This window comes from Saimiri boliviensis, chromosome 13 (assembly GCF_048565385.1).
Source record: "Saimiri boliviensis isolate mSaiBol1 chromosome 13, mSaiBol1.pri, whole genome shotgun sequence".
In the NCBI taxonomy this organism is placed as follows: Eukaryota; Metazoa; Chordata; class Mammalia; order Primates; family Cebidae; genus Saimiri; species Saimiri boliviensis.
Genome location: NC_133461.1, coordinates 31907206 through 31932498, shown reverse-complemented (window position 1 = coordinate 31932498; position 25293 = coordinate 31907206). Strand labels below are relative to the sequence as shown.

The window sequence follows — 25293 nt, the reverse complement described above, 5'->3', positions numbered from 1 at the left end:
TCCAAATGAATTCTGTTCAACACTGTTCTTCAAGGGATGTGGCAAAATAAATAAATAAAGATTTCTGTGGAAGGGTAAATGGTTATTAACAGTCAAGACATTCTTGAGGAAGAATAATAAGGTGGACAAATTTTCCCTAGCAGATACCAAGACAATATAAAGGTAAAAATGAAGATAGTTAGTGTTCTATTAGTGCAGAAATAAACTAAATAAATGAATAGAACTGACTAGAAAGCTCAGTGGCAAAGCCAGGCATTTTGTGAATTTTATGTGTGATAGAAATGTCTTTTCAGAACAGTGGGAAATGAATTACTACTTAGTAAATCAGTGCTTTCAAAACTTACTTATTGATAAGAATTATCTATATTATTTGCTAAATATCCAGATTGCCTGGAAATTCTGACTCATTAGGTCTGAATTAGAGCCTAGGAATCTAACAAGAATTCCAGGTGATTCTTAACCTTAGTCAAGTTTTAAAAGCCCTTCAATAAATGTTGCTGGAATATTTGAATATCTACATGAAAAAAAAATAAAATTGAATTCCTCCCTCACAAAATTCAATCTCTAGTATTTTAAAAACATAAATGGAAAAATTAAAATTTTTAGAAAATGATATAGGAGAATTTCTTCACAGCTTTGAGATAAGTAGATTTCTTTCAATAATACTAAATGCATCAGTCTAAAAGGAAAAGATTGATAAACTAGGTACTTGCAAATCTTACTCAAAGAACCTCACAAACTATGAGAAAATATTTGAACATACATTATCAACAAAGGATTAATGTTCAGATTAAATTTTAAAACTCCTAAAAATAAATCTAAAGATAGATTGGTCAATAGAAAAATCAGTAAAAGACATGAATGGACATTTTACATAAAAAGAAACACGAATGGCCAATAAAAAACTAAAAATATATTCAACTTTGGTACTAATCATAAAAATAAGAATTAAAACCACAACAGGATCATTTTACAACCTCCAAAATGGTAAAAATTAAAAATTCAGACAATACCAAGTATTTACAAGAATGTATAAAACAAAATGTCTCTTACACATAGCTGACAGGAGAGTAAAATGGTGCAACTACTTTGGAAAACAATCTAGAATACTTTGGAAATAAAAATTACCCTATAAAGCTGAAAACTTACTTACCCTGTGACCTAGCACTTTCATTCTGAGAAGCTCTTACACACTTCTACAAAAATACATGTACAAGAATTTCATGGCAGCATTGCTTATAGCAGTAAAAATCAAGAAATCATTCCAAAATATCCATCAACAGAAGAATGGACAGATAAATTGTAACTCATTCATACAATGGGATACTTTGCAGCAGGGAAATGGATGAACTACAACTTCTGTTACCATTTGGACAAATCTCTAAAACATAATATTGAGTGAAAATTGCCAGTTACAGCCAGGCACAGTGGCTCATGCCTGTAATCCCAGCACTTTGGGAGGCTGAGGTGGGCGGATCACCTGAGGTCAGGAGTTTGAGACCAGCCTGGTCAACATGGTGAAACCCCAACTCTACTAAAGATACAAAGTTAGCCAAGTATGGTGGCTCATGCCTGTAATCTCAGCTACTCAGGAGGCTGAGGCAGGAGAATCGCTTGAACCTGGGAGGTGGAGGTTGCAGTGAGCCAAGATCATGCCATTGCACTCCAGCTTGAGTCACAAAAATGAACGGAAGGAAGGAAGGAAGGAAGGAAGTGAGGGAGTGAGGGAGGGAGGGAGGGAGTTGCCAGTTACATACAATACGAGTTTACATAAACAAAATTCATAATAGTATATGTGATAGAAATGAAACTGTCTAAAGAAAGAAAGAAAGAAAGAAAAAGAAAGAAGGAAAGAAAGAAAGAAAGAAAGAAAGAAAGAAAGAAAGAAAGAAAGAAAGAAAGAAAGAAAGAAAAAATTGCCAGTTACACACAATACTAGTTTACATAAACAAAATTCATGATAGTATGTGCCCTTTGAGGGAAAGAGGACTATATGACTGTAGGACACAGGAGTTTCAAGAGCATTGACAATGTTCTATTTCTCGATCCGTGTGGTAGACAAAATTGAGGTTTGCTTTTTAACACTGTCTATGTCTTACAGTTATTAACGTATGTTCTTTAAAGTATATGTATTCCAGAATACAAACATATACTTTAAAATACTTATTGATTGAAAAATTTATAAGCTGAGGTAAAACACTACACCAGGAATCAGGATAATCATAACTACCAACTGAATGCCTCTGGGTAACCTGTCCTGCTCGGCCCCTGGACTCATATACAGAACAGCCCTGTACTTGACCACCTTTGAGACAAGACACATGGACACATAAACACCCAAAATTCCCAATGAAAGAGGTTGCCCATGTGCCGTGTTACTAGTTCAGAGGGAGGAGGAGGTTGGATTCAGGTTAAAGTTTGTACTTGCAAGTCAAAGAGGAAAGGGGTTGAATCAGGGAAGGCTGTCCTTGGGGGCATCCCTTACCTTCTCACAGTACCAGCCTCTGTTGACACCCACATTTCCATGCCCGATGGAGACTCGACTCAGGGGGCTAAGGAGGACAGCCAGCTCGATGTGGAAGATGTCCATTCGGCCTCGGTCAAACACACCACCCTCCAGGAAGATTTTCCCACTGTTCTTATTTCCTCTGGCCCCATACATGACCAAGTAGATTTTGGATTTGGTACCAGCCCCCCGTACGTCCCCAGTGAAGATGGTGACAATATACGTAATAGCTGGTGTGGGAACAACAGGAAAGAGAGTGTTCAATGTGAGCTGCATCATAGTATCCCACCCCACTCCTCTCCTTCCTGGTTACATCACCCCCAAAGCCCTCCTCTTCCACACATCCTCTTTCCCAATCATGTCCTCCTCCTCCAGGTGCCATCTAATGTCCCCCTCGACCTCATTCCATCTTTTCCAGAGTTTGTGTGTCAATGCATCTGAGTATGAGAATAAACTGCACGTATTATTACAGGAAGCTGTCAGTGCTGATTACAGGAAACTAACAAAGAGAAGGAGGAACTCGGGTTGGCTAAGAATAGTACTTATTATTAATGATAATTACCATGTGTACATTATTAATAGCTGCCAGATGAATTCTGTTATGTCTAATCTAATTATAATAGTCAACTCCATTAATGGAGACTTATATTCAGGGCTATCTGATTCATTTAGCTTGCTCTTTTGCTGATAACTTAAAAACATAACTTTTAATAGAGGACATAAATGTCCTCCTTTGCTGCCTGATGTGGTAGGGTGAGGGAGGATTGCGGGTGAGGGAGGACTGAGGGTGAGGGAGAGACTGAACATTGTGGGTTGGGCCATTTGAGGTTCTGGTCTACCAGGGGGCAATATGAAGACATGGAATTTGGAGGAAGAACTAGCAAAGGGAGATTAAACTCTGAGACAGGGCGAAATATGAGAAAACACCAAAGGCAAACATTTGGACAGGCAATTTTGCTAAGGTCTGGCCTACGTTTTGGTTTGTTTGTTTGTTTATTTGTTTGTTTTTGAGACAGAGCCTCACTCTGTAACCCAGGCGGGAGTGTAGTGGTGTGATCTCAGTTCAGTGCAACCTCTGCCTTCCAGGCTCAAGTGATTCTCATGTCTCAGCCTCCTTAGTGGCTGGGAATACAGATATGTGCCACCATACCTGGCTAATTTTTGTATTTTTAGTAGAGACAGGGTTTTGCCATGTTGACCAGGCTGGTCTCCTGGCCTTAAGTGATGCACCCACCTCAGCCTCCCAAAGTGCTGGCATTATAGACATGAGCCACCGTGCCTGGCCTGGCCTACATTCTTTAATTCTGTTCTGGGGTCTAAGGCAGTTGACGTTTTAAGCCTTGTTAATTTCCCCAAGCACCCCTTACCCTACCATACCCCACACTCTTATCCCATAACATCAGAGAAATAAAAATCTCAAATTTCTTTGGGTGATAATACATGTAACTACATAGGTGCATTATTCATTCTTAAACTTACACTTTCTTTTGTTCAGCATTGAGTGCTTAGTAGATGCCAGGTCTTTGGGAGTAAATAAATAAAAAAGAATGGCCACTGCTCTAAAAAAAAGAAAAATTGGGTCTTGAGCTTTATTTATCTAAGATGCATGGACAAATTTGTTCTCACATCAGACATACTTCCATGGCCTAGGATACAAGCAATTCCCAGCTGCTATTATTTATGCCTTTCTTCTATCACTAGGAGACATGGAATATTCACACATTAAATGGGATTGTATCAATTCTATTCGAGTATATTTTTAAGTAAGCTGCAAACTTTTATTTGCAGATCACTCGTGCCACATCCCACATTGATTAGGCCACAGTGCTGAGGTTGAAAAGCACTAGAGCAGAGGAGCATTTAGTTTCTTAAACAGCAGCAATAAAGGTCTGCCAAGGATGCATGAAGCAAAAGAAGGGAGAAGTTACCCAGGCCAGAGAAGGTCAGAGAGGGCTCAGAGACAGTGACTGGGAAGCAGGAATTTGAGAGGCAGAAAGAAGAGAAAAGGCTTTGCAGGATGAGGATAAGGCAGGTTCCAAGGATAGAGAGAGAGAAAGAGCAAGGCAAGCAGGAAGTTGAGGGGAGAGGTAAGGCATGGGAATGAGGTGGAGGGGAGAATGGAAGGTATGAATGTGCAGTGGGAAAGAGAGTGTGGGAAGACTGCGGATAGGATAAATGGAGCCAAACTGTGGAGCAATTTGTACAGTATAGTACAGAACATGGATTTTCTCCCATGGTGAGTCATGGGAGGTTCTGCGGCCGAGAATGTTCTCAGATGTGCACAATATCAATGTTGATTTTCTATAACATCTATGACTGTGTCTGCCATGCTGGGAGTTAAAAGTATTCCGTGGAATTTATATAGGTTAGGGCTTTAGGAAGCAGACCAAATCCTGAATCCATCACTTGCCAGCTGTGTGCCCTTGAATAAGGCTCTTCCATATACCTCAGTTTCCTCACCTGTGAAATGGGAACAACAACAGTTCCTACTTTATAGGGTGGTTGTGACAATCGAAGGACACAATATGGGTCAGGTACCTACCAAGAAGGAGGCCTGGCATGTACTAAGCACTCAATATTAGGAAGAGTTCAGAGTAAATCAATGTCCTGGGAAACATACATGCTTATCAGATGTTCACATTCTGATTTCGTCCTATGGATACCTTCCTTTGCCTTGAGCAGTTACCTGCTTAACAGCATCCCCCAAATCCTCTGACAGCAGCAGAGCCCCCAGGCTGCAACCCAGTGGGACAGAACAGTTTCGGGAGCAGGAGGAATGCTGTCTGCAGACCCAGCTGGCTCCAGCACCACAGATACCTTAGGCAGAAAGTGAAATACCCAAAAAGCCGTCCTTTTCTTCAAATCTACCTGTGGTCTCAGCTCCGCCCACTAAGATATCCCTTTGGATTTTGCCATCGTCTTCGTCCAAGGCCAGCCAGCGGTTAAGGGGAAAGTCATATTTTCTTTTGTTCCCAATATCTTCAATAACAATCTGGAAAGGAGAAGAGTGGGCAGGGATATAAATAAGTGTTGGTGAGGGTCTTATTAGATTAGACCTTATTGGAGATCTAATCCAATCTTCCAATCACTTGAGTGTACTCTGAGAATATACTGATATCTCCTTCGTGGCCCAAGGAAAGCTTATCACAAGGACACAACAGTGTCCAGGAAACCTGGTGAAACCTAGAATCATGCAGAGATGCCTGGCAATCACCTTCTGCCTTGAATTACTAAGCCACTGCTCCCTCCACTGCTGCAGATCGTTTTTAAAATTGAAGCAAAAAATTTGGCAGCATGTGCCCTGTGAGACTGGTCACAAGAACTGGAAGCCTGGATTTGCAAACTGTAGCAAAACCGTCACCGTCCTCACAGGCTGAAGGTTGGGATTCCGACCTTATTGGTAAGAAGCAGAGCCCATGCCAGGGGAACTGCAAGCCCCACATCAGGTACAGTGAATCCTAGGATCTTGTGATCAGGTCAGGAAACATCAGCCACCAACACTAAGCCTAATGGGATCTGTGAAGCCTTCCTCAAGGACTCCCATGTGAGCTAAGTTAGTGAGGCTGAGATAAGTGTGCCTTCTAGAAGACACCAAAGAGCTGAGGGGCCCTCCTGAAATGTGCCAGGAAGAGCCAACTGAAAACTCACTCTAAGATAAGTAGAATTTTTAATAGCTACAATGTGTCCTCCAGTCATAACTCAATGTGGGCAGGGGGTAACCTTTTTACTATCCATATATATCATAACATCATGTTATAGACCTTAAATATACACAATAAAATTTATTTTTAAAAATCAATCACTTTAGAACAGGATTAAGATGATAAAATGCTACCAAGACCAAGCAAGCACCTGGTAGCTTTGTAAAACGTTGAAGATAATACTGTAAAAAAACGAAAGTATTAGAACAAAAACACACTTTCACGGTTTTCTCTCTATATATTCCAAGTGTACAACCCTCCACTTTACGTTATTCTTGCAGGAAGTTCTGTCTCAAATGAATTTCAAAGTATATAGATTTTTAGGAATGCATCTCGTGCATAAAATGCAACCAACTTGTATCAAAGACGCAGGTAATAGGAGTAAGAAAAGAAACCATCACAACAGGGCAGAGCTGTACCAGGACAGTGCCATCCAGGATCTGAGAACTGGACTAAGAGCCTCCAATCAACCCTGGATGTGAGATCGGAGCTCAGTTATTACCTAACTGGAGCCAAGAATAAAAATATAAGTGGGAGGAGGAAGAGGAGAGGAAGAAGACTGGAGATTTAACAGGCATGCCCTATGTTTCAGGGGCACCTTGACTATTGCCAGATACCAAGTCTGAACAAGTCCCACCTCATTTAAGGTTGGGTAAAGGGAAAACACCAACTTAAGGCCTTGCAAATCCTTGAATCAAAGACAGAAAAGATCATTTCAAAGAATAAGAGGAAGGGCAAAACTCTAGAAAGGACCTAATACAGGACACACCAAAGGAACTCATACCATTCAACTGATGTGCTTAAGAGAATATAAGAAGATTTAGTCCTTATGAAATAGGAACAAACATCTTTAAAGACAGATGAGACTACAATGAAAATGCAATAAGATGAGTTTAAAAAATAGCTAAGTTAAGTAAGAAAGGGTATCAAGAAAAATAAAACTATACAGCAGCAAATAGATCAAAGTTCTTATAATTCTGCCTGTTCTTTCACCAACTCCTGAGAATGTACTGTAAGAAATAATCATAGATGTACATAAAGATAAGCTACAAGAATGTTTGTCACAGCACTATAGTATAATAGTATACTGTACACACACACACACACACACACACACACACACACACGTTGAACATCCCTGATCTGAAATTTAAAATCCAAAATGCTCCAAAGTCCAAAACTTTTTGAGTGTGGACAACCCATCAGAAGTGAAAAATTCCACACCAGACCTTATATGATGGATCACAGTCCAAATACAGTTAAAACTTTGCTTCATGTAAAAACTTATTAATTAATATGTAAATTTACCTTCAGGCTACTTGTATAAGGTGTATATGAAACAAATTTTAGACTTGGGTCCCATCCCAAGATATTTCATTATGTATATGCAAATATTCCAAATTCAAAAACATCTGAAATCTGAAACACTTCTTGTCCCAAGCATTTTCAATAAGATATGTTCAACTTATATGGCATAATATACATTTTATGTGTTATATAATAGCATAGTATATAGCATAAAATATAGTATAATAATTTTGAGGAAAAAGTAGAAATATTTGACAAAAGGAGATTGGTTTAATAAGTCATGGTAGATCTAAAACACTTATTTTGGTCATTAAAATTACATTGTAGCCAGACGTGGTGGCTTACACCTGTAATCCCAGTACTTTGGAAGGTCAAGGTGGGCAGATCATCTGAGGTCAGGAGTTCAAAACCAGCTTGGCTAATATGGTGAAACCCAGTCTCTGCTAAAAATACAAAAATTAGTGAGGCATGGTGGCGGGCACCTGTAATCCCAGCTAAGTGGAAGGCTGAGGCAGGAGCAAAATTGCTTGAATCCAGGAGGCAGAGACTGCAGTGAGCCAAGATCACGCCACTGCACTCCAGTCTCGGTGACAAAGCAACTTTCCATCTAAAAAAAAATTATATTGTAAAATATCCATGTCATTCTATTTAAATAACATGGGGATATATGCATGCTATATTTAAAAATAAAAACAAGTTTGTAAAATATTGTGTTCATTATGACCCCATATTTTTAAAAGTGATGTATTAATTAATAGAAAAATGACTAGAGAATGTTCATCAAAATATTAACTAGTTATGTTTGAGTGGTAAAATTATGAGTGATTTATATTATCTTTTTTATTTGTATGTTCTAAACATTTTATGATGAACATGTATTAGTTTTGTAAGAAAAACAATTAAAAGAAACACATTCAGAATTGAAATCACATTGACAGGAGAAAGAAGTATAACTCAGTATGGAACAGCCAATCAATGACGTGGTGGGAATTTGACGAGTTCTGAAGGAATGCAAAAAAGTAGAGATGACTGGAGTAAAAGGGAAGCTGCGAGTTTTGGAAGATAAGAGACAGGAAATCCAATAGGCGGGCAATTGGCAGTCCTGAGGAAGAGACCAGAACAAATGCCACTCAAGCAAGAATCTAACATATAATAAGAAATCTATTTTCTGAGCTGTAAGTTAACAATAAATTTTAAAAATAGCCTATCCGTCAGATAGAAAACACATACTGTGTTCCGGAGAAATTAAACAGGGGAGGAGAGGGGAGGGGAGGGGAAGGGAGGGGAAGGGAAGGGAGGAGAGGAGAGGAGAAGGGAGGGGAGGGGAGGGGAGGAGAAGGGAGGGGAGGGGAGGGGAGGGGAAGGGAAGGGAGGAGAGGAGAGGAGAAGGGAGGGGAGGGGAGGGGAGGGGAGGAGAAGGGAGGGGAGGGGAGGGGAGGGGAAGGGAAGGGAGGAGAGGAGAGGAGAAGGGAGGGGAGGGGAGGGGAGGAGAGGGGAGGGGAAGGAAAGGGAGCGGAGGAGGGAGGGAGGGAGGGAGGACTAACACAGGCCTCACTTCTTCTAGATGCTGTCTGGCAAGACTTTTGAATTAATATAAAGAAAAACGTCCTGCACGCATCTGGCAGGAAAAAAAATTAGGTTACCCAGAAAGAAACAAAAGTCTGCTTGGCCTCAGTATCAAATTTCAGAAGGCAACGGAATAAAATTCACCAAGTTTTAAAGAAAAAAAAGTGTTTTCAGCCATAGATTTCACACCTTGCCAAGCTGGCCTTTGAGGGTAAAGGCAACAAAGAGACACATCTTGGCATGTGAACCTGCCTCCTTGGGAAGCCTTCCTGAGAGCACAACATAGCCACGTGACCAAGAAGGCACCTGAGTTCAAGAGCGTGAAACTGTTCACCCTTTAAAGAAAGCTCTGTCCACTAAACCTTGCATTTTCAATCTACTGTCTTACTTTTCAGAATGAAGGAAGTGGACTTCAAGGTATCTGTTCTGTGCCCCACCCTAGCTGAAGTCATAAAATGCACAGGCCTCCTCTCCCTGCTTTGCCCAGCTAAATAGAAAACGGTCTGAAAACACACCTCTGCTGGTGTATTGGCTATTTGGATTCTGGACTCCTGCCCGATTTCTTCTACAATCCAAGCAGCAGTTCCACTTAGCCTCCTGGTGCCCTGTTCAGCATCAGGATTGCTGCTCTTAGGACCAGGCAAGCCTTTCCTTTCCAGAGGAATTTGGATATTTCTTCCCTTGTTGATTCAATGCCCAGCCCCATGCCAAGAGCTAGGGAGGTGCCCTCAAGGAACTTTCAAACTAATTATGAAAAGAAGTGTAGCCGTCACTAGGATGCTCACTCAATACCCTTTCCAATCACCTTCTTCTTAGTCCATTTCTATTCTATAGGTTGAAAGCTAACCACCTGATTTCCCAGTTTTCACTGCAGCTAAGGTGGCCGCATCATACATATCTGGCCAGTGAAATGTAGCCAGAAGTTCCAAGGAAGTCTCTGCTGTTTTCAAAATGAGACAAGATTTGCCAGAAAACAGTCTTTATCCCCCTTGTCAAAGCCTTTATCCCATTCTTCTCTCCCCCTCTGTCTGGAACATAGATAAGATGCCTAGAGATTCAGCAGCTGTTACGTGCTCACAAGGCAACACATTGGAAGAAGAAAGTCCTAGTGCTGACAATGGTGATGCAGAGAGGGAGCAGGCGCCTCAGAAAGCAGCTGCGAGAGCTCTGAGTTGACCACATCTGGATTTCCTGGCTGAGGAAATCCAGAATGAGATGAAAAAGTAAGCCCCTAGTTGCTTAACACTGCACTTCAGCCTGCTGGTCCTTGCAGCCAGATACTTTCCTAATTGATACAAGAAGATAAATGAAATTAAGCAAAAACAAAACCTCGACTATCAGACAGTATCATTCTTTACAGTCAAGTTGTTATAAATCTGAGGGTTTTCTGTTTTAAGCAGTAAGACCTTTCTCAAAATACTTTTTCAAAAATATATAACCCATTAACCTTTTCCTACAATTCTGCAATGAATGGAAATATTATACATTGATGTCTTCATAACTGAAGGAAGTCTATGCAAAGGGCTGGTTGCCTGTTTTCTAAGTGATCTCAGCCTGCTGTGAATTTTTAATATTCTTTTGGTATTTTATATCTTCTTTGACTTTCCATTACTGTTCTTGATAACCCTACCCATTACAGTGCCTCTTTCCCCTTCTAATTTTCTGCTAGAGGTTTAAAATTACAGGAAGCAAGTTTACTAGAAGGGATTACAGGCAAGCCCTAGGCACTGAGTGCAAGTCTGAAGAGGGCTTCCTTCAAAATCAGCACAAGGCTGGGTAGAGTCAGGGGCATGAGCTTTCTTTACAAACCTTGAACGGGATACGTTTTAGCTGCTCAGAAGGCTTTTTGCTTTCTTCTTGATTCTTCTTTGTCCCGGATAGGTGAAACCGTAACACTAGAAATCCAGAAATGTGGGGTACAAAGCAGCAGGCTAAGATAAGTCATAAGAAAGCATACGCTTGGGTCAAAGGAATGCTATAAGCAAGCAGGGTTCTAAAGTTTCATGGGAGGGGGAGGTTCTGGTGAGCCAGGTTCAGGGAAACTTCATGGCAGAGCTTTGAAAAATGAATAGGCCCTAGCTAGATTCAGATGAAAGTACTGGGCTTCCTATGAAGGCAGTAATGTGGGTGAAGTCTCGGAGGCCATAGGAGGACAGCATGGCTGGTCAGATGGCTTAAGTAGAAAAGTGGATGCAGATAGACCTAGAGAGGGAAGTTGAGGCTGAGATACAACCCTCTGAACAGCAAGAAGCCCCCGTTCCAAAGCCACAGGAACCACAGAGAAGCAGCTTAACTCACCTTGGACAGGAACCAACCTGCAGATCCCCCCTTATTGTTGTGGCCAACATTGATCTTCATTAGCTGCCCCAAATCCGGGGCATCCAGAATGAACCTGTCTTCAGCTCCCTTTTCAAAGTTGTCCTTTTCATTTTCCAGCCTACGCTCCCCTGTACGCACAGACACACAAAAGAAATTACAAAAAGACTGGAAGAAAAAAGAATTTCCAAGTATTCATGGTCCACCCACTGAAAGATGCTCTTCCAAAGTCAACAAGGGCAACTTCCTCCTGAGATCTAAGGGCTCCTTACATCCCTCCAGTCTCTGGACCAGGAAGAGGTTTGCTTCATGTGTGGCTTGTGCCTAGGTTCTGTAACTAAGCTTCTGATTTCTGCCTTAGTCTGGAATCCCCATCCTACTAAACCGATTTGTACCTCCATCTCTAGACCTAGGACCCTGCATTGCTTTTGCCAGTTGCTTGTCCCAAACTGGAACAATAGCCCCAGCAGTTTGTAAAAAAGGGGCTGTTGGTATTCAGCCTACAGATTTTTTTAGACCTGACTCCTTTTCTGGAAAACAGTGCTGGCAAGTATTAATACTATCAGATGCTGCTGATTGTTTAACATAGTTTGGGTTTTTTTTCTCTCACTTATTCCTCACCATGATTCAAGAAGGAGGTATTATTTTCATTATTTTTTTAAGACGGAGGTATTATTAACTCTATCTTGCAAATGAAGAAACAGAGACTTAGAGAAGTTAAATAACTTGCCAAAAGTCATGCAAGTTATAAGCACATAGGACTTGAATTCTAACCTGTTCTTTCTACTTTGCAATTTTCCATTATTGTGTATCTTACGTCGCTTGTGCTTCTAATGAATTGTTTACAAAACCCCATCTCTAAATTGAGATTTAAAAGGTACTCTTTTAAGTTTCTTCTAAAAATGTTACAGTTTTGCTTTTTCGCATTTAAGTCTTTAGCCCATCGGAAAGTTATTTTGTGCATGATGGTAAAAGGTAGAAATTTAATTTTATTTTTCATATAGTTAGACAATTGTTCAAACACCAATAATTGAACATTTCATCTTTTCCTTCTGATTTATAATGCCAACTCTAGGTGTGTTTCTAGACTCTTTATTCTGTTTTATTGCTCTATTTTGTTTCTCCATCTAGCAATATCACACTATGTTAGTTTTTAGAGACCTAAAATGTCTTAATATCTGGCAGGGCAAATATTCTCATATTATTAATATTGTTAGCATTATTTTCATTATTCAAAATTGTCTTGTCAATATTTAACTCTTTATGGCTTAGACCTACATGAATTTTAGTAGCAGTGTAAGCTGTGGGGTATTGCCTTTTGAGACTTTGACTGAAATTGCATTGCATTTATAAAACAACCTGGGAAAATTTGACATCCTAATGAATTTGAGTCATTTCTCATCCATGAACATATTTCTCAATTTATTTACATATTCTTGTATATCCTTCAATAAAAAATTATGGTTTTCCCAAAATACTCTTTTAAATATTTACTCTTAGGTAACTTATAATTGCTAATGTAAATAATATATTTTTAAATTAAATGTTTGCATTGCTTCTTTTTCTTAATTTTTGTATTATAATCTTACATGCAGCAACTCTACCAAACTTTCTCTTTCATTGGTTCTAATGGTTTGTAAATTCTCCTGGATTTTGGAGATGACCATTATATTTTATAAAAATGAAAGTTTGTTATTTCATTTTCAACCATTGTAGCTTTTATTTCTTTTTCTTGCCCGCTTTTTTCTGACCCTAGGACCTCCAGTACTGTGAAAAATAGAAATAATGACTAACTGGAGTATTTCTTTTGTTATTGGCTTTTAAAAGAGTGCCTTCAAGTTTTCAAAATTAAGCATGATATTTGTGCATATTTTGGTAGATAGCCTTATCTTTTTTTAAAAAAATCCTATTTCTAATTTTCTATGGGTTTTAAAAAAAAATGATGCAAAATTTCCAGCATCTATCAAGATAATTCTATTTTTCCTCTTTAATCTGTTACTATGATAAGTTATGTAAATAGGTTGACTAACATTAAATTATCATTAAATCCCTGGAATAAACCTTACAGAGTAGGAATTATTTGTCATGTATCTATATATTTATTCATGAATTTGATATGATAATGTTTTATTTAAGATTTCTGGGTCTTTGTTCACAAATAAGACTCATCTGTGCATTTATTTCTCTTATCAGCCTGATTTTGGTATCAAAATCATAAAATAAACCAGGACACATTACCTCTTTCTCTGTTCTTTGAAATAATTTATATAAGATGAAGAATCATAATTTCTTAAATATTTGGTAGATCTTGCCTGAACAATCTTCTTGGTCTGATGTCTTGGGTGAATTTTAATTGCTGCTCTAATTTCTTTAATAATTACAGATCTCCTTAGAAACTGGCTACAGCATGTTCTTAAGACAATCTTTTTAGGATGCTGAGATGAAAGATCAGGCTACGTCATATAGTGACAATCATAAAGCTTGGACCCCAGCCTCCTCATTATGCTAGAGGAGACCCTCATGTTCCCTCAAGCATAAATGCTGATGTGGCAGAAGAGGATCAAATACCAAGATTCTCCCATGTCATATTGCTATGGGACCCCAGCCCCAGGAAAGAGGCCAGTCTTCTCTAACAATGTACCTTAAAGGCCTCACAGCAATGGCCAATGTCTGTCTCTCAGGTCTACAGTCTTGCCCTCCAAGATCCTCCTGGGATGACACAGTATGTGATGGGCAACAGGGATCTGCATGGTTGCTATTGCTACTGTCTCTGCTAGTTTCCCTGAATAAATTCTGTTCCAGGTGGTGGCGGTGGTGATGATATAACATGTGCTACCAGATTATTCCTATTACAATTTATTATTTAACTACTTAGAAACATGCTTTTTAATTTTTAATTGGGGTGAGATACGGACATTCCTTCTAATTTTATTGCCTTATGATCAAAGAATATTATCTCTATATTATTGATTCATTTAAGTTAAGGCTTGCTTTGTGGTTTTGTGTGTGGTCATTATATGCTTAATAAGAATGTGTATTCTCTACCAGTTGGATATAGTAATCTATATACTCCCATTAGGTCAAGCTTATTAACTGTATAGTTAAAATCTTTTCCACTCACACTAAACTTGTACGCATTTGGCCTATCCATTATTGAGAGTATTATATTAAAATCTTCCATTATGATTCTGTATTTGCCAAGTTCCTCCAAGAATTTTGTTAATTTTTGTTTCACATATTTTGAGAATATGTTATCAAATTTGTACAAGTTCAAAATTATTGTATCATTCTTTTTGTCATTATTCCTTTTGTCACTGGGTAATATATTTTTATTTCAAACAAAGTGGTTTGCCTTAAAGTTTCATCTGACAGATATTAATATAGTTATGCTAGAATCTTTCTTGTTTGTTAATGTTTTTGTGGTATACTTTATTTCATCCCATTTATTCTCAGACTTCCTATATCATATGCTGTGTTTAAGCTGGATTTTAGAATTTTCATCTAATATGAGAATATCCAACTTTTAACTTATGACTTTAATTATTAACACACTTGTTTTACTTTTTGCTATTAGCCATGTTTTTTCTTTGCTTCTCTTTCTTCATCCCTTCCTTCTATTGGGTGGATTTTTTATTCTTTTTATTTATTTTTTTGCTTTTCAATTATACATTTCTATTTTGCAGTAATTACTTTTACAATTTTGACATGCATACTTAACTTATTAAAATCTACAGTTAATCATTACCCCTACTTTCCTGGGAATGGGGAGATGAGCAGGGACCAAGACTCTTATTATGTTTTAACTCTCATCATCTACTTTCCTTCTCAATTATTATTGATTTTAATTGTTTGGGGTCCACATTTCTCATGCACTGATGTTAGTCATCATTATTATTGTTTTGTATAGTCGATGCTTACTTAGATTCGTTACATATATCCATTTTTGCTCAACGTTGTTTCTTGTATCTCACTCCTTTCTTCTGTGTACAATTTCCTTTTTCTTGAAGTATATCCTTCAGTGGTTTTTTAAGCATATGAATGGTCAACTCTATTTACCTTTGTTTTCATGGAAATTTGTTAATTTAGCCCTCACTCTAGAATGATAACCTAGCTGGTATAGAATTATAGGATGATATATATCCTTGATTAGAATAGCGAAGACACTATTCCACATACTTATGACATATATAGGTTGCTGATAGGAATTTGCTTTCAATCTAATTATTGTTTTTACAGAAAGTGATCGGCCAAACCTGCTTCCTTTTAAAATATTTCCCTTTGCCTTTAGTTTCACCACAATGTATCTAATTATTTGAAATTCCTGAAGATTTAATCTTATTGAGTGTTGTGTTGATTAATGCCTAGTTATGATGAATTATATACTTCAATGCTTTGTAGTTTTGGAAAGTGAACACATCTTCAGTGTTTTATCTGTGGTAATTTCAGGCAGTCTTGCAAATGCTTTTGCCAAATAACTAAAGGTATTACTGGCATGAAACCAATTTTCTGCACTTGAGGGAGAGGGGCTCCCAAATCACACTTGGAGTGTAAAATCAGACCTCAAGCCCACATGCAGTGCAGGCCCAAGGTACCAATTTCTCAGCAATTCTTTTTTTTAATTTAGAGCTCTTGCCAAGAAACATTTACTGTACTGATGAGCAAATTTTTTCCTGCTCTATTTTTTCACTGAAGATGCTCCTCTGAACCATCAGGGCTTCTGGCTTTATATTCAGTTTTAATTTCAAATCTCTTGACTCATGCAGAGCCAAGGTCTCATTCTCTGACCCCACATGGGTATGAAAGCTCATCCTCTAGACTGTTGAGCATGAAAGCTCTCTCCTTCCAGGAGCCACCACATCTATTCATAGTTAACACTTTGGTTTTGAATTCCCCCTTCATTTCTAGAACTGGTACCTGGAGATTTCTCTTTTTTTTTTTCCCCTTATAAGCTCAGCAATGCATTTTGAATTCTTTAATATATTGTTACAAAATTCACATTTCTTTGTAGCTTTTCCAACTCCTATGTAATTCTGCTAAATTGGCAGAAGCAGAAGAAAACCACTTGGCTCATTCTCCTGACCTGAGCTTTCTCTCAACACCTACAGCTGTGTCTGAGTTCTCAGTTCTTGCTTTCCCTGTAAGGCCAAGTCAAATTCTATTCCCAGCCTCATTCTGATGTGCCACAAACCACTGCGCTGAATCAGGCCATACCCAGCCACATCCCAAAGTATAATTCAAGATGGACGTGGAGTTTAGGGAGATAGAGTGAGAATGAGTTTCCTAGAGATCTGAAGCTTCAGTGTCCATGGTCTGAGATGCAGAACAACTGCAATCAACCCACAAACCAGCCATACTGTAATCTGAAAACACATCACAACATAAACTTTACAACACAAAATGAACACGCTGCTGCCCAGGACAGGTCATTCCAAACTACATCGCAAGAAGAGAAATACTCAATAGAGGAGCCCAAAGAGGGGCTCAAGCTGCCTTCCTCTGCTGGGATTGTAGGAAGCAGCCCATGTATGAAGCAGTCCTGGGCATGGCTTGTGAAGCAAAAGGATTCAAACCCATTACCTGTGTCTCCATATTCTCCAAAAATATTGATGAAGACATCAGCGTCTGTCCCTGCACCAATTACATCACCAGTGTACACCTTGACTTCATACTTATTACCTAGGAACAAGGAGAGAGAAAACCTTAGCTCATTAAGGATCCTGAGACGAGAATAGAGACTCCAAAGTAGCTACCACACCATCTACACTTCCCTCCAGTAATGCATAAATTGTCACCATTACTGTCAATAACAGCTAAAAACAAGTCAGTCCATATTGGTTCCAAATGGTCATTGCATGAATTGTCATCATTACTGCCAATAACAGAGCAAAAAACAAATCACTCAACATTGGTTCCAAATGGCCATTGGATGTATGACCATCACTGTACGTGATAAATAAAGCAGAGGTAGAGGGGACCTTCTGTTTTTATCTACTAACATTTTGCCTTGGGGCAGAGGAATCAGCCCAGACCCAAGGTGCCACCCTAAACCAACCCCCAGCATATCTCCCCTGAACTATTGAAATGTCTCTAACTAGACCCCCTGTATTTCCTTTGCCTTTCTCCATCCATTTTCCATATTGCACCACAGTGTAGAAATTCACTGGGAAAACTGGACTCTGCAGATGAAAATTAAACTTATATGCAAATTGTCAAGGCCATAACCAATGCGAAGACAAGCGGCACCAATAGTGGCTGGCATGCTTAGGGCTCTTCTGAAGACCTGTATCTGCTTCCTGTGTCTTTGCTCCATTCACTGAACAGAAATTAATTCTCTGTAACCTCCAAATGCCTTTGCGTCAGTCTCAGCCATGGCCTTGATGGGGGACGAGGCTCAATGTAAACTTGACAACATGATGAGACCTGCCCAGGTCTCCCCAACTGGAGCCTGCCTTAGAGAAAGGAGCAAAGGCCAGGGGTTGGTATGTGTGGTCAAGGGAAGGGCACTCCTCCAGCTTTTCATTGGGTGCCAGCAATTCCAATGGCTAAGACCACTCTCCCTTCCCTTTTCCCTTCCTACAGTGGCTTCATATTTTTTATGTAGCAGAATTCTTTTTTTCAGATGTCTTATGCCCAATATGTGAAGCTGGTAAAAACTAGAGCTGTTCTAATCAAGGTCCACCATCCCAGCCCCTCTGCCCACCTGTTCCCTTGTACCTTCTCTGACCCCCATCCTTGGCCCTTAGAGGTTTTTCTCTTCTGTATTCCTCAGCTCTGCTATGTTGCCTGTGACAATGATTTTTGTTTTGCCATTTACCGTCTTGTGTTGTTTGCTATTTCCTGCAGGTAAGGCTTCTGATTTCATGTATTTATAGGAGGGCTAGGAGCAGGACTTTCTCCTCTTAGATAATCTCTTCCACATACCCTAGCATAGTGCTGGGCATGTACATTACAGTCTCTTTAAGTATGTTGGAAAGTAAATGGAATCAAATTTCCTAAAATGCAAAGTCCCCAGAAAGTTGCTTAGGGCAAAGGACTGAGGTTGGAGAGATGAGGAAAAAAACTGATTTCATCCCTTCCCCATCTCTAGTCCCAGTACAGCGCCAGCCTTCTAGGGGTGACACGGTGCGGGATCCTGCAGGAGTCCCACGGAGGACAGCCCACACCCAGCCCCTGAAAGTTGGCCTTGACCTTGTAAGAACATGGAGCCAGCAGCAGTCAGTGCCTTTCCTTTCTCTCCCTCAGTCCTCACTTGGGGAAACCCATCAATGGGGTAGGAAAGAATCCCACAATCCTTGTTCCTAACCGAGAGCTCCAGGAGGAGCAGCCACTCTCAGATTCCCACACCTCTTGTTTAACAGTGAAGATCCACTGAGACTGCAGCCAGAACCAAAGGCTTCAGAAGATGCCAGATCTGGGGAACTCTGAAGTGAGTGGCTTGGGCCACACTCAGGTTACCTGGAAGTAATATCTGACTTGTGTTAAACAGGCAGATTCCAGGTTTCCCTCCCAGAGCTTCTGAGCCATGTGGTTTGCAAGGACTGAGGAGGCCTCAGCCAAAGCAAGCTAATTCTGCTCTTTTCATCTTCCATATTCCAAAGGTCAGCCCCAGGGCTTGGTTCTCTCCTCCCTGGCTGGCAGTGCCTCTGATAACATTCATTTTGGCTCACAACCTTTCCCAGCTCCAGTCCAGGGCTCACTTCACACAGAGGTAAGACCTCTCTTCAGGGTGGCAAGATGCTCAGGGCCCCTTGGCTGGTGAAGCCAGGGAAGGTGGGAGTCTGGGGAGATTCTGAAGGTCACCACTGAGCATCAGTCCATTGGAAGGGGCAGCAGGGCTCCGGCGAGAACTGCACACAGTGAAGGAGGAGAAAGGATGAGAGGGACTGGGAAGCATTTGTCAAAGGAATTGACAATATTCTGAATCATTCCAGAACGCAGAATTCTAATGAGCAGGTTGAGTTATAAAGTGATTTTCACGCACCAAAGGAAAGATTTTGTAGTATCTAAGCCTATTCAACAAAGGAATGGATGCCCTTGGGCCGGAAGAGGGAGCTTCCCATTCCTAGAGACACCTGACGGTTAGCATGTGCCAAGCACATTGTTGGAGAGCCACCTGCCAGGAATGCTGCACAGAAAATGCCATCGTTGAGAGGACATGGAAACACTAAGGTCCTTTTTAATCTGCAATTCCGTGACACTTGACCAGGAAGGACAGACTCTGGAGGGAAGCCAGGAGATCAGGGAGACATCTCAGAGAGTAGGTGGGGGAGCACCTGGATCAGCACAAGTGAGACCTGGACAGCGTAGACCCACACAGGACTTGGAGAACACCCAGCATCTGTGAGCTGGGAAGGTCTGGAGAAGCAGACCATGAAGACAAAGTGAGGCAATTTGGGGAGACAGGCCAAGAGTCAGCGATCAGGAGACCAGGGCTGGAGTGGAAGGAAGCTCCTAGGCCTTTCCAGCTAAGGTAAACAAGGGGCCCAAGCCAAGGAATCAGGAAGTCAGGTGCACAGAGGTCAGGAGAAAGCTGATTCTGGAACAAGCAGACTGTCCTCTATCCTTTGCAGAACTTTCTATGGCAGATGGGGCCCCAAGTCCGTATGCATTTGGCTGGGTGGCAAATGGAATCCCTGTGTGACAGGTGACTGCCAATCGCATTGAGAAGGAGACAAGAGCAGCGGGGATGGACAGGTGCACCTCATGAAACCATTGAGGTTTATCACATTACTTTTCTACCTGCTTTACTTCATATTCCCTCTTCAAGCAGAACCCTAAACTATCTACTTTGCCGTTTTCCAAAACAAGGCCCAGGGTTTCAATGCCAGTCCCGACCTGTATGTAGGTGCATCTGCCAATGAGAGAACAAGGTTGAGTAAAAGCAGGGCTCCATTCTTTCGCTGTTGGCAAATGTCAGTGCAGGGCATCAAGCCTTCCTCCCTAACAGTCACACGAGTATGCTCCCTCCCCACCCCCCGCCAATTTCCTGTGACTAGAGTTTCAGTGAGTGCAGACTTGCTGTTCTGGTCTCAAGTGGGTTTTTGCTTGTTGAACTCGCCCCTTGGATCTTGTGATCTGTGAGAACAAAATGCCCACATATGAGATGGGGCTGCTTCCCTGGCAACTGGGCACTGAGCAGAGAGAAAGGTGAAAGGCCGATTAAAAAAAAAATCCTGCCCAAAGGCCAGGAGGAAGCAGGGAAATAGGGAGAAAGATGATGAGAAGAAAGAAGTCCCATGTGGGCCGAAAGGTCACCTTTCATCTCTGAAAATGACATGGTGGATTCACCTTCCAGGACAAATAATACTAAACATTCACACAGGCATTTGCAGCTAACAAGCCACTGGTACATCCTAGCTGCCATTTGATCCACACAATGGCCACATGTGATAGGGCAGGCAGGTGCTGTTGACATTCTCATTTACAGATAAGAAAACTGAGGCTCAGAGGGCACAGTGGCTCACCCCAGGACAGGTAGTTGCTACATAATGCAGGAAGGGCTCAAAGCCACGTCTCTGGTCTTTGAATCCAGGGCTCTTCCCAGGAGACCCCAGGCCTCCCAGGCCCTATGCCAGGGTCAGCAAACTTTTTCTGTAAAGAGCCAGATAGGAAATATTTTAGGATTTGCAGGCCATTCAGGCTCTATCACATCAGCTGTTCCATTCTGCTGTTGTGGCGTGAAAGCAACAATAGACAATACTACATAAACAAACGGGTATGTGGCTGTGTTCCAGTAAGACTTTATTTACGAACACTGCCATGTGAATTTCGTATCATTTTTATCTGTCCCAAAATATTGCTTTTTAAAAAAAATTCTTTTCAACAGTTTAAAAAATATAAAAACCATTCTTAGCTCGGGGTTCACACAAAAACAGGCGGCAGGCTGGGTTTGGGCCACCAGCGAGAGTTAGGATATGTCTTGCACCCTCTGGCACTGCTCTGCCTGTCTCTCGGCAAGGGGGGTGGGGGGTGGGCAGATCTGCTCTCTGTGGCCTGAAATGGGAGCAGAGCTGCCTGGACCAGGGTGGTCGGCTGCTGGCTTCAGGATAATGGCAGCACATCCCGACCACTAGGTAAGCGTGTCAAGGCTCTGAAGACTGGGAAGGAGTCCCCCATCTGTGTTGCAGTGGAGGATGTCCTGTGCCCACTGTGAATGACCAGGGCCAACTTTCCCTGCCCCTACAGCGCCGTGTGGCCGGGCTGAACCTGGCAGTCCCCTGATAGAGGAGGAGGCCTGGTCTGGGGTTTCCTAAAAGCAGGGACAGAGGGCAGCACCATTTCTGCAGCCTTAGTTTTAAGCCTTTCATTCATAGCCTGGCTGAGAGTGAGTAAGGAGCAGAGACGGAAAGAGAGGTGAAGGTCAAGTTGGAGGATAGGCTAGCACTGAGTGCCCCCCTCTTCCTGATCAAGCTTGGGAGAAACAGTGGTGGATTATGGAAATCCATAGCTAGTGATGGATTGTGGAAATCGCTCTAGAGCTGGCCTGTGATTTACCCAGTTAGAGTATTATCTGTTGTTCGATTGTCCCTAGAGCCGATTTCTCCCTGGCCTTTTAGCAGGGCTACCAATAGCCTATACAGGGCCTTTGTGCAAATTAGGGGAAAAGAATCCCTTTCTCAAGACACTTTGCTGCCATCTGTTGGATAACTGTCATAATAAACACACAGATCTACAAGCTCTCAGATGTGAATGTCTCCTTACATAGCCGCACTTGTGCAGTGCACAACCTGCACATCTGAGCCCAGCAACCCTACCAGCTCAGTGAAGGATAGTTGCCTTCTTCCACTAAAGATCAGCATGAGCTCAGGGAGGTCAAACTAATTTGAGCATTGATCTGAAGAATATACAATGAGGGTTGTGACCAGGGATTAAGCGAAACACATGGTACCTTCCAAAGCCAAACAGAATTGAGCTGGGGTCCTGTGCAGGTGGGCTTGGCTGTAGCCTAAACACAGAGTACCTACTCAAGGCCACAACAGAGGGTTTTCTGGGCCCCCTTTGCCCTGCTCAGTGGGTACAAATGCCCTGACGTGCCCTGTTTTTCCTCTGCAGGCCCTGTGGCAGGGGCACAAGGCTGCTCCCTCTAAACAGGAAATCTGTCCCCTGCAGGCTGGCCGGAAGCTGTCTGCGTGGGTTTCCAGAAAAGGCAGACGCTGGCAGGCCTGCGCCTGGTGCACCAGCCACCCCCACAGCCTCCCCTGCGCTCTGTCTGGAACAGTCAGCACACAGCAGTGACAGAACACGTCTCCAGAGAGCCACCACAGGCCACGCAGAGAGGCAGAACCATGAGGGGGCCGGGCACCCAAATCCGGTGCTACATACACAGTGGAGCCTGGTGGGGCTGCTTGCCACATTCCCGACCACAGAAGTTAAGCATGTGTCCTGTAACTAAGCCCCCATCTTATCAAGACCCAAAGCGATCTGAGCCTCAGGGAAGCTCACGTGGTCCGGGCTTTCTTAGGAAGCAGAGAATCATGAATGAACTGGTGGAGTTTCTTTTCTTTGCCTTTTGCCCATCCCCAGATCCTGTTTAAATAGAACGTGGCTTTAGCTATTTTAGCGGGTGAGGGTGAGGAGGGGGTTGGAAGGAGGATGATTGGGCCTGATTTTACCCCACCCGCAAGTGAATCCGCAATGGCTCACACCCTGACACCCCTCACTTCCGCTCACTGAGAGCCAAGACGCTAGAAGTGAGATATCACAGGCGCTGCGTAGGAGGAGATGAAAATGGCAAGGGAGAGAGATTCAGCGGGGGCTGCCCTGGGGGTGGGAGATGAGGGGGAATGTTCTCTCCCAGCCGGGGAAGGCCCCCTCACTACTCAAGCCCACACAGATGTGGGGAGGGGGTGGTCCGCAGAGCCCAAGGATGGGCATGGGGGGTAATGCCATGTGTGGGAAGCTGGCTCGTGGCCACCAACCAGTGGATTCCCTCCTAGGCACGTGGACTCCTGTTCTTTCCCCCATGCTACCCCCAAAAGGTTTCCTCTTTCTTCTTCAGGCCCGGAGGCCCATTGCTTCTCAGCCAGGCTCTCGTCTACTGCCTTTCCCTCATTCTCCAGACTCTTCCGCCTCCACATCCAACCTACCCTCCTATCAGCAGTTTGTACCAGCTCTTCCACAGCCTCTGCAAAATGCTCCCTGCTCCTGGGACCACACACAAGGCACTGGGAGATGGGTGACAGGCTCTCTTCCTTTGCTTTCCTCCTGTAACTTTCTTCCTTAGTCTTCTCTCCCTCTTCCTGTCTTACAAATAGAACTGGAACTTTTCTCCTCTCCCTAGAATACCCTCTACCTTGCTCTCCTTGCAGACACAATCCCTTGCCAAAATCATAAGCACCTCTGATGCTCCTGAGAAACTGCTGAGCCAGTCACCTCTATCACATCGTTTAATCCTCACAATGACGGACCCTGGGCTACTAGCATCGCCATTTTTACTAATGAGGCAATGGAAGCAGCAGCTTAAGAAACTTGACTGTGTTCATGCAATTAGAAAGGGTGCAGACCAGATTTGAACTCAGGGCATCTAAACAAGGTTCTCTCTTGGCTGTCATTGCCCCCACTCTGCCAGCTTTAGTCCAAACCCCAGGTTCTCTGAGAAGCGCCTACCTCCCAAGCCCACACTGCCCCACTCCACAGCTCCTGGTGTCTGCATTGCTCCTTTTGTACCTAACGTGCTCAAACACGGTTCATGCATTTGACCTCAGCCAAACCTGGTTATGCACTGACATGAAAACATCACTTGGTCATTAAAAGTTGCTCATGAGCAGTAACCAAGAAATAACACTCCATAGTAGTGGCATCCAATCTTTTGGCTTCCCTGGGCCACACTGGAAGAAGAATTCTCTTGGGCCACACATAAAATACATTAACATTAATGATAGCTAATGAGCTAAAAAAAATACATATATATGCAAAAGAGTCATAATGTTTTAAGAAAGTTTATGAATTTTTGTTGTCCTGGGCCACATGTGGCCTGTAGGCAGTGGGTTGGACAAGCTTGCCCTATACCATTCATCACCCTCAAGTAAACATACAGCTGGCACATTTTTCTAGGGAGCTGTCCAATGTAAGTCTGATACGATCACGTGTTGAAACATAGGAGGGAGTAGATCAGCTTCCACTCCTTTAATTTATCCTGTTCATTCCTTTTGCAGCTCAACTCTGCAGAGCGATTTCCACCTGCTCTGCACTCACTTGTCCCCTTTGCTCCATTGCTTGCCTCTCTACAGAAGACCCCACCCATCCACCTGCACATTTTGATAACTTTGGCTCACTTCTTCCCTTTCCGACCCAGACTCTAGTAGGCTGCTAGTGTTTATCTTCCCAGAGGGCCAGAACACCAGCACTTCTCATATGCTACTGGAATGTCACCCAGCCTTCCAAGAGGGCAGGTAAGTGATGTGTCCAAAACCTTAACATTCTGCAAATCCCTTGAACCAACCATTCAAACCCTATGCATTAGTTTATACTAAGGGAGTAGTTATGTTAACTGATCACCTATAAGGATGTCTATCACAGCACTGTTAATAATGACAAAAAATTGAGAACAACCTAAAAGCATCCAAAATAGGAGATTTTGAGGGTGAAATATTATATTCTGTCATTCATGGACTACTATGCCGCCATTTAAAATAACAGATGGGTCAGGCGTGGTGGCTCATGCCTGTAATCCCAGCACTTTGGGAGGCCAAGGCAGGCAGATCACTTGAGGTCAGGAATTTGAGCCCAGCCTGGACAACATGGTGAAACCCTGTCTCTAACAAAAACACAAAAATTAGCCAGGCGTGGTGTTACACACCTGTAATCCTAGCTACTCAGGAGGATTGTCTGAACTTGGGAGGCGGAGGCTGCAGTAAGCCAAGATCATTCTACTGCACACCAGCCTGGGCCCCAGAG

General features: G+C 42.2%; 1 protein-coding gene across 1 annotated transcript in view; it reads right to left on the bottom strand.

The window, feature by feature from the left end:
• LOXHD1 (lipoxygenase homology PLAT domains 1) overlaps positions 1-25293 on the bottom strand; it is a 187982-nt gene that overhangs the window by 131984 nt on the left and 30705 nt on the right. Inside the window, exons 5-8 of the mRNA XM_039463738.2 lie at positions 16975-17073; positions 11380-11528; positions 5375-5498; positions 2486-2736 (exon numbers count right to left, since the gene is read on the bottom strand). Coding sequence (XP_039319672.1) covers positions 2486-2736; positions 5375-5498; positions 11380-11528; positions 16975-17073 — 623 coding nt within the window. The remainder of the gene's footprint in view (positions 1-2485; positions 2737-5374; positions 5499-11379; positions 11529-16974; positions 17074-25293) is intronic.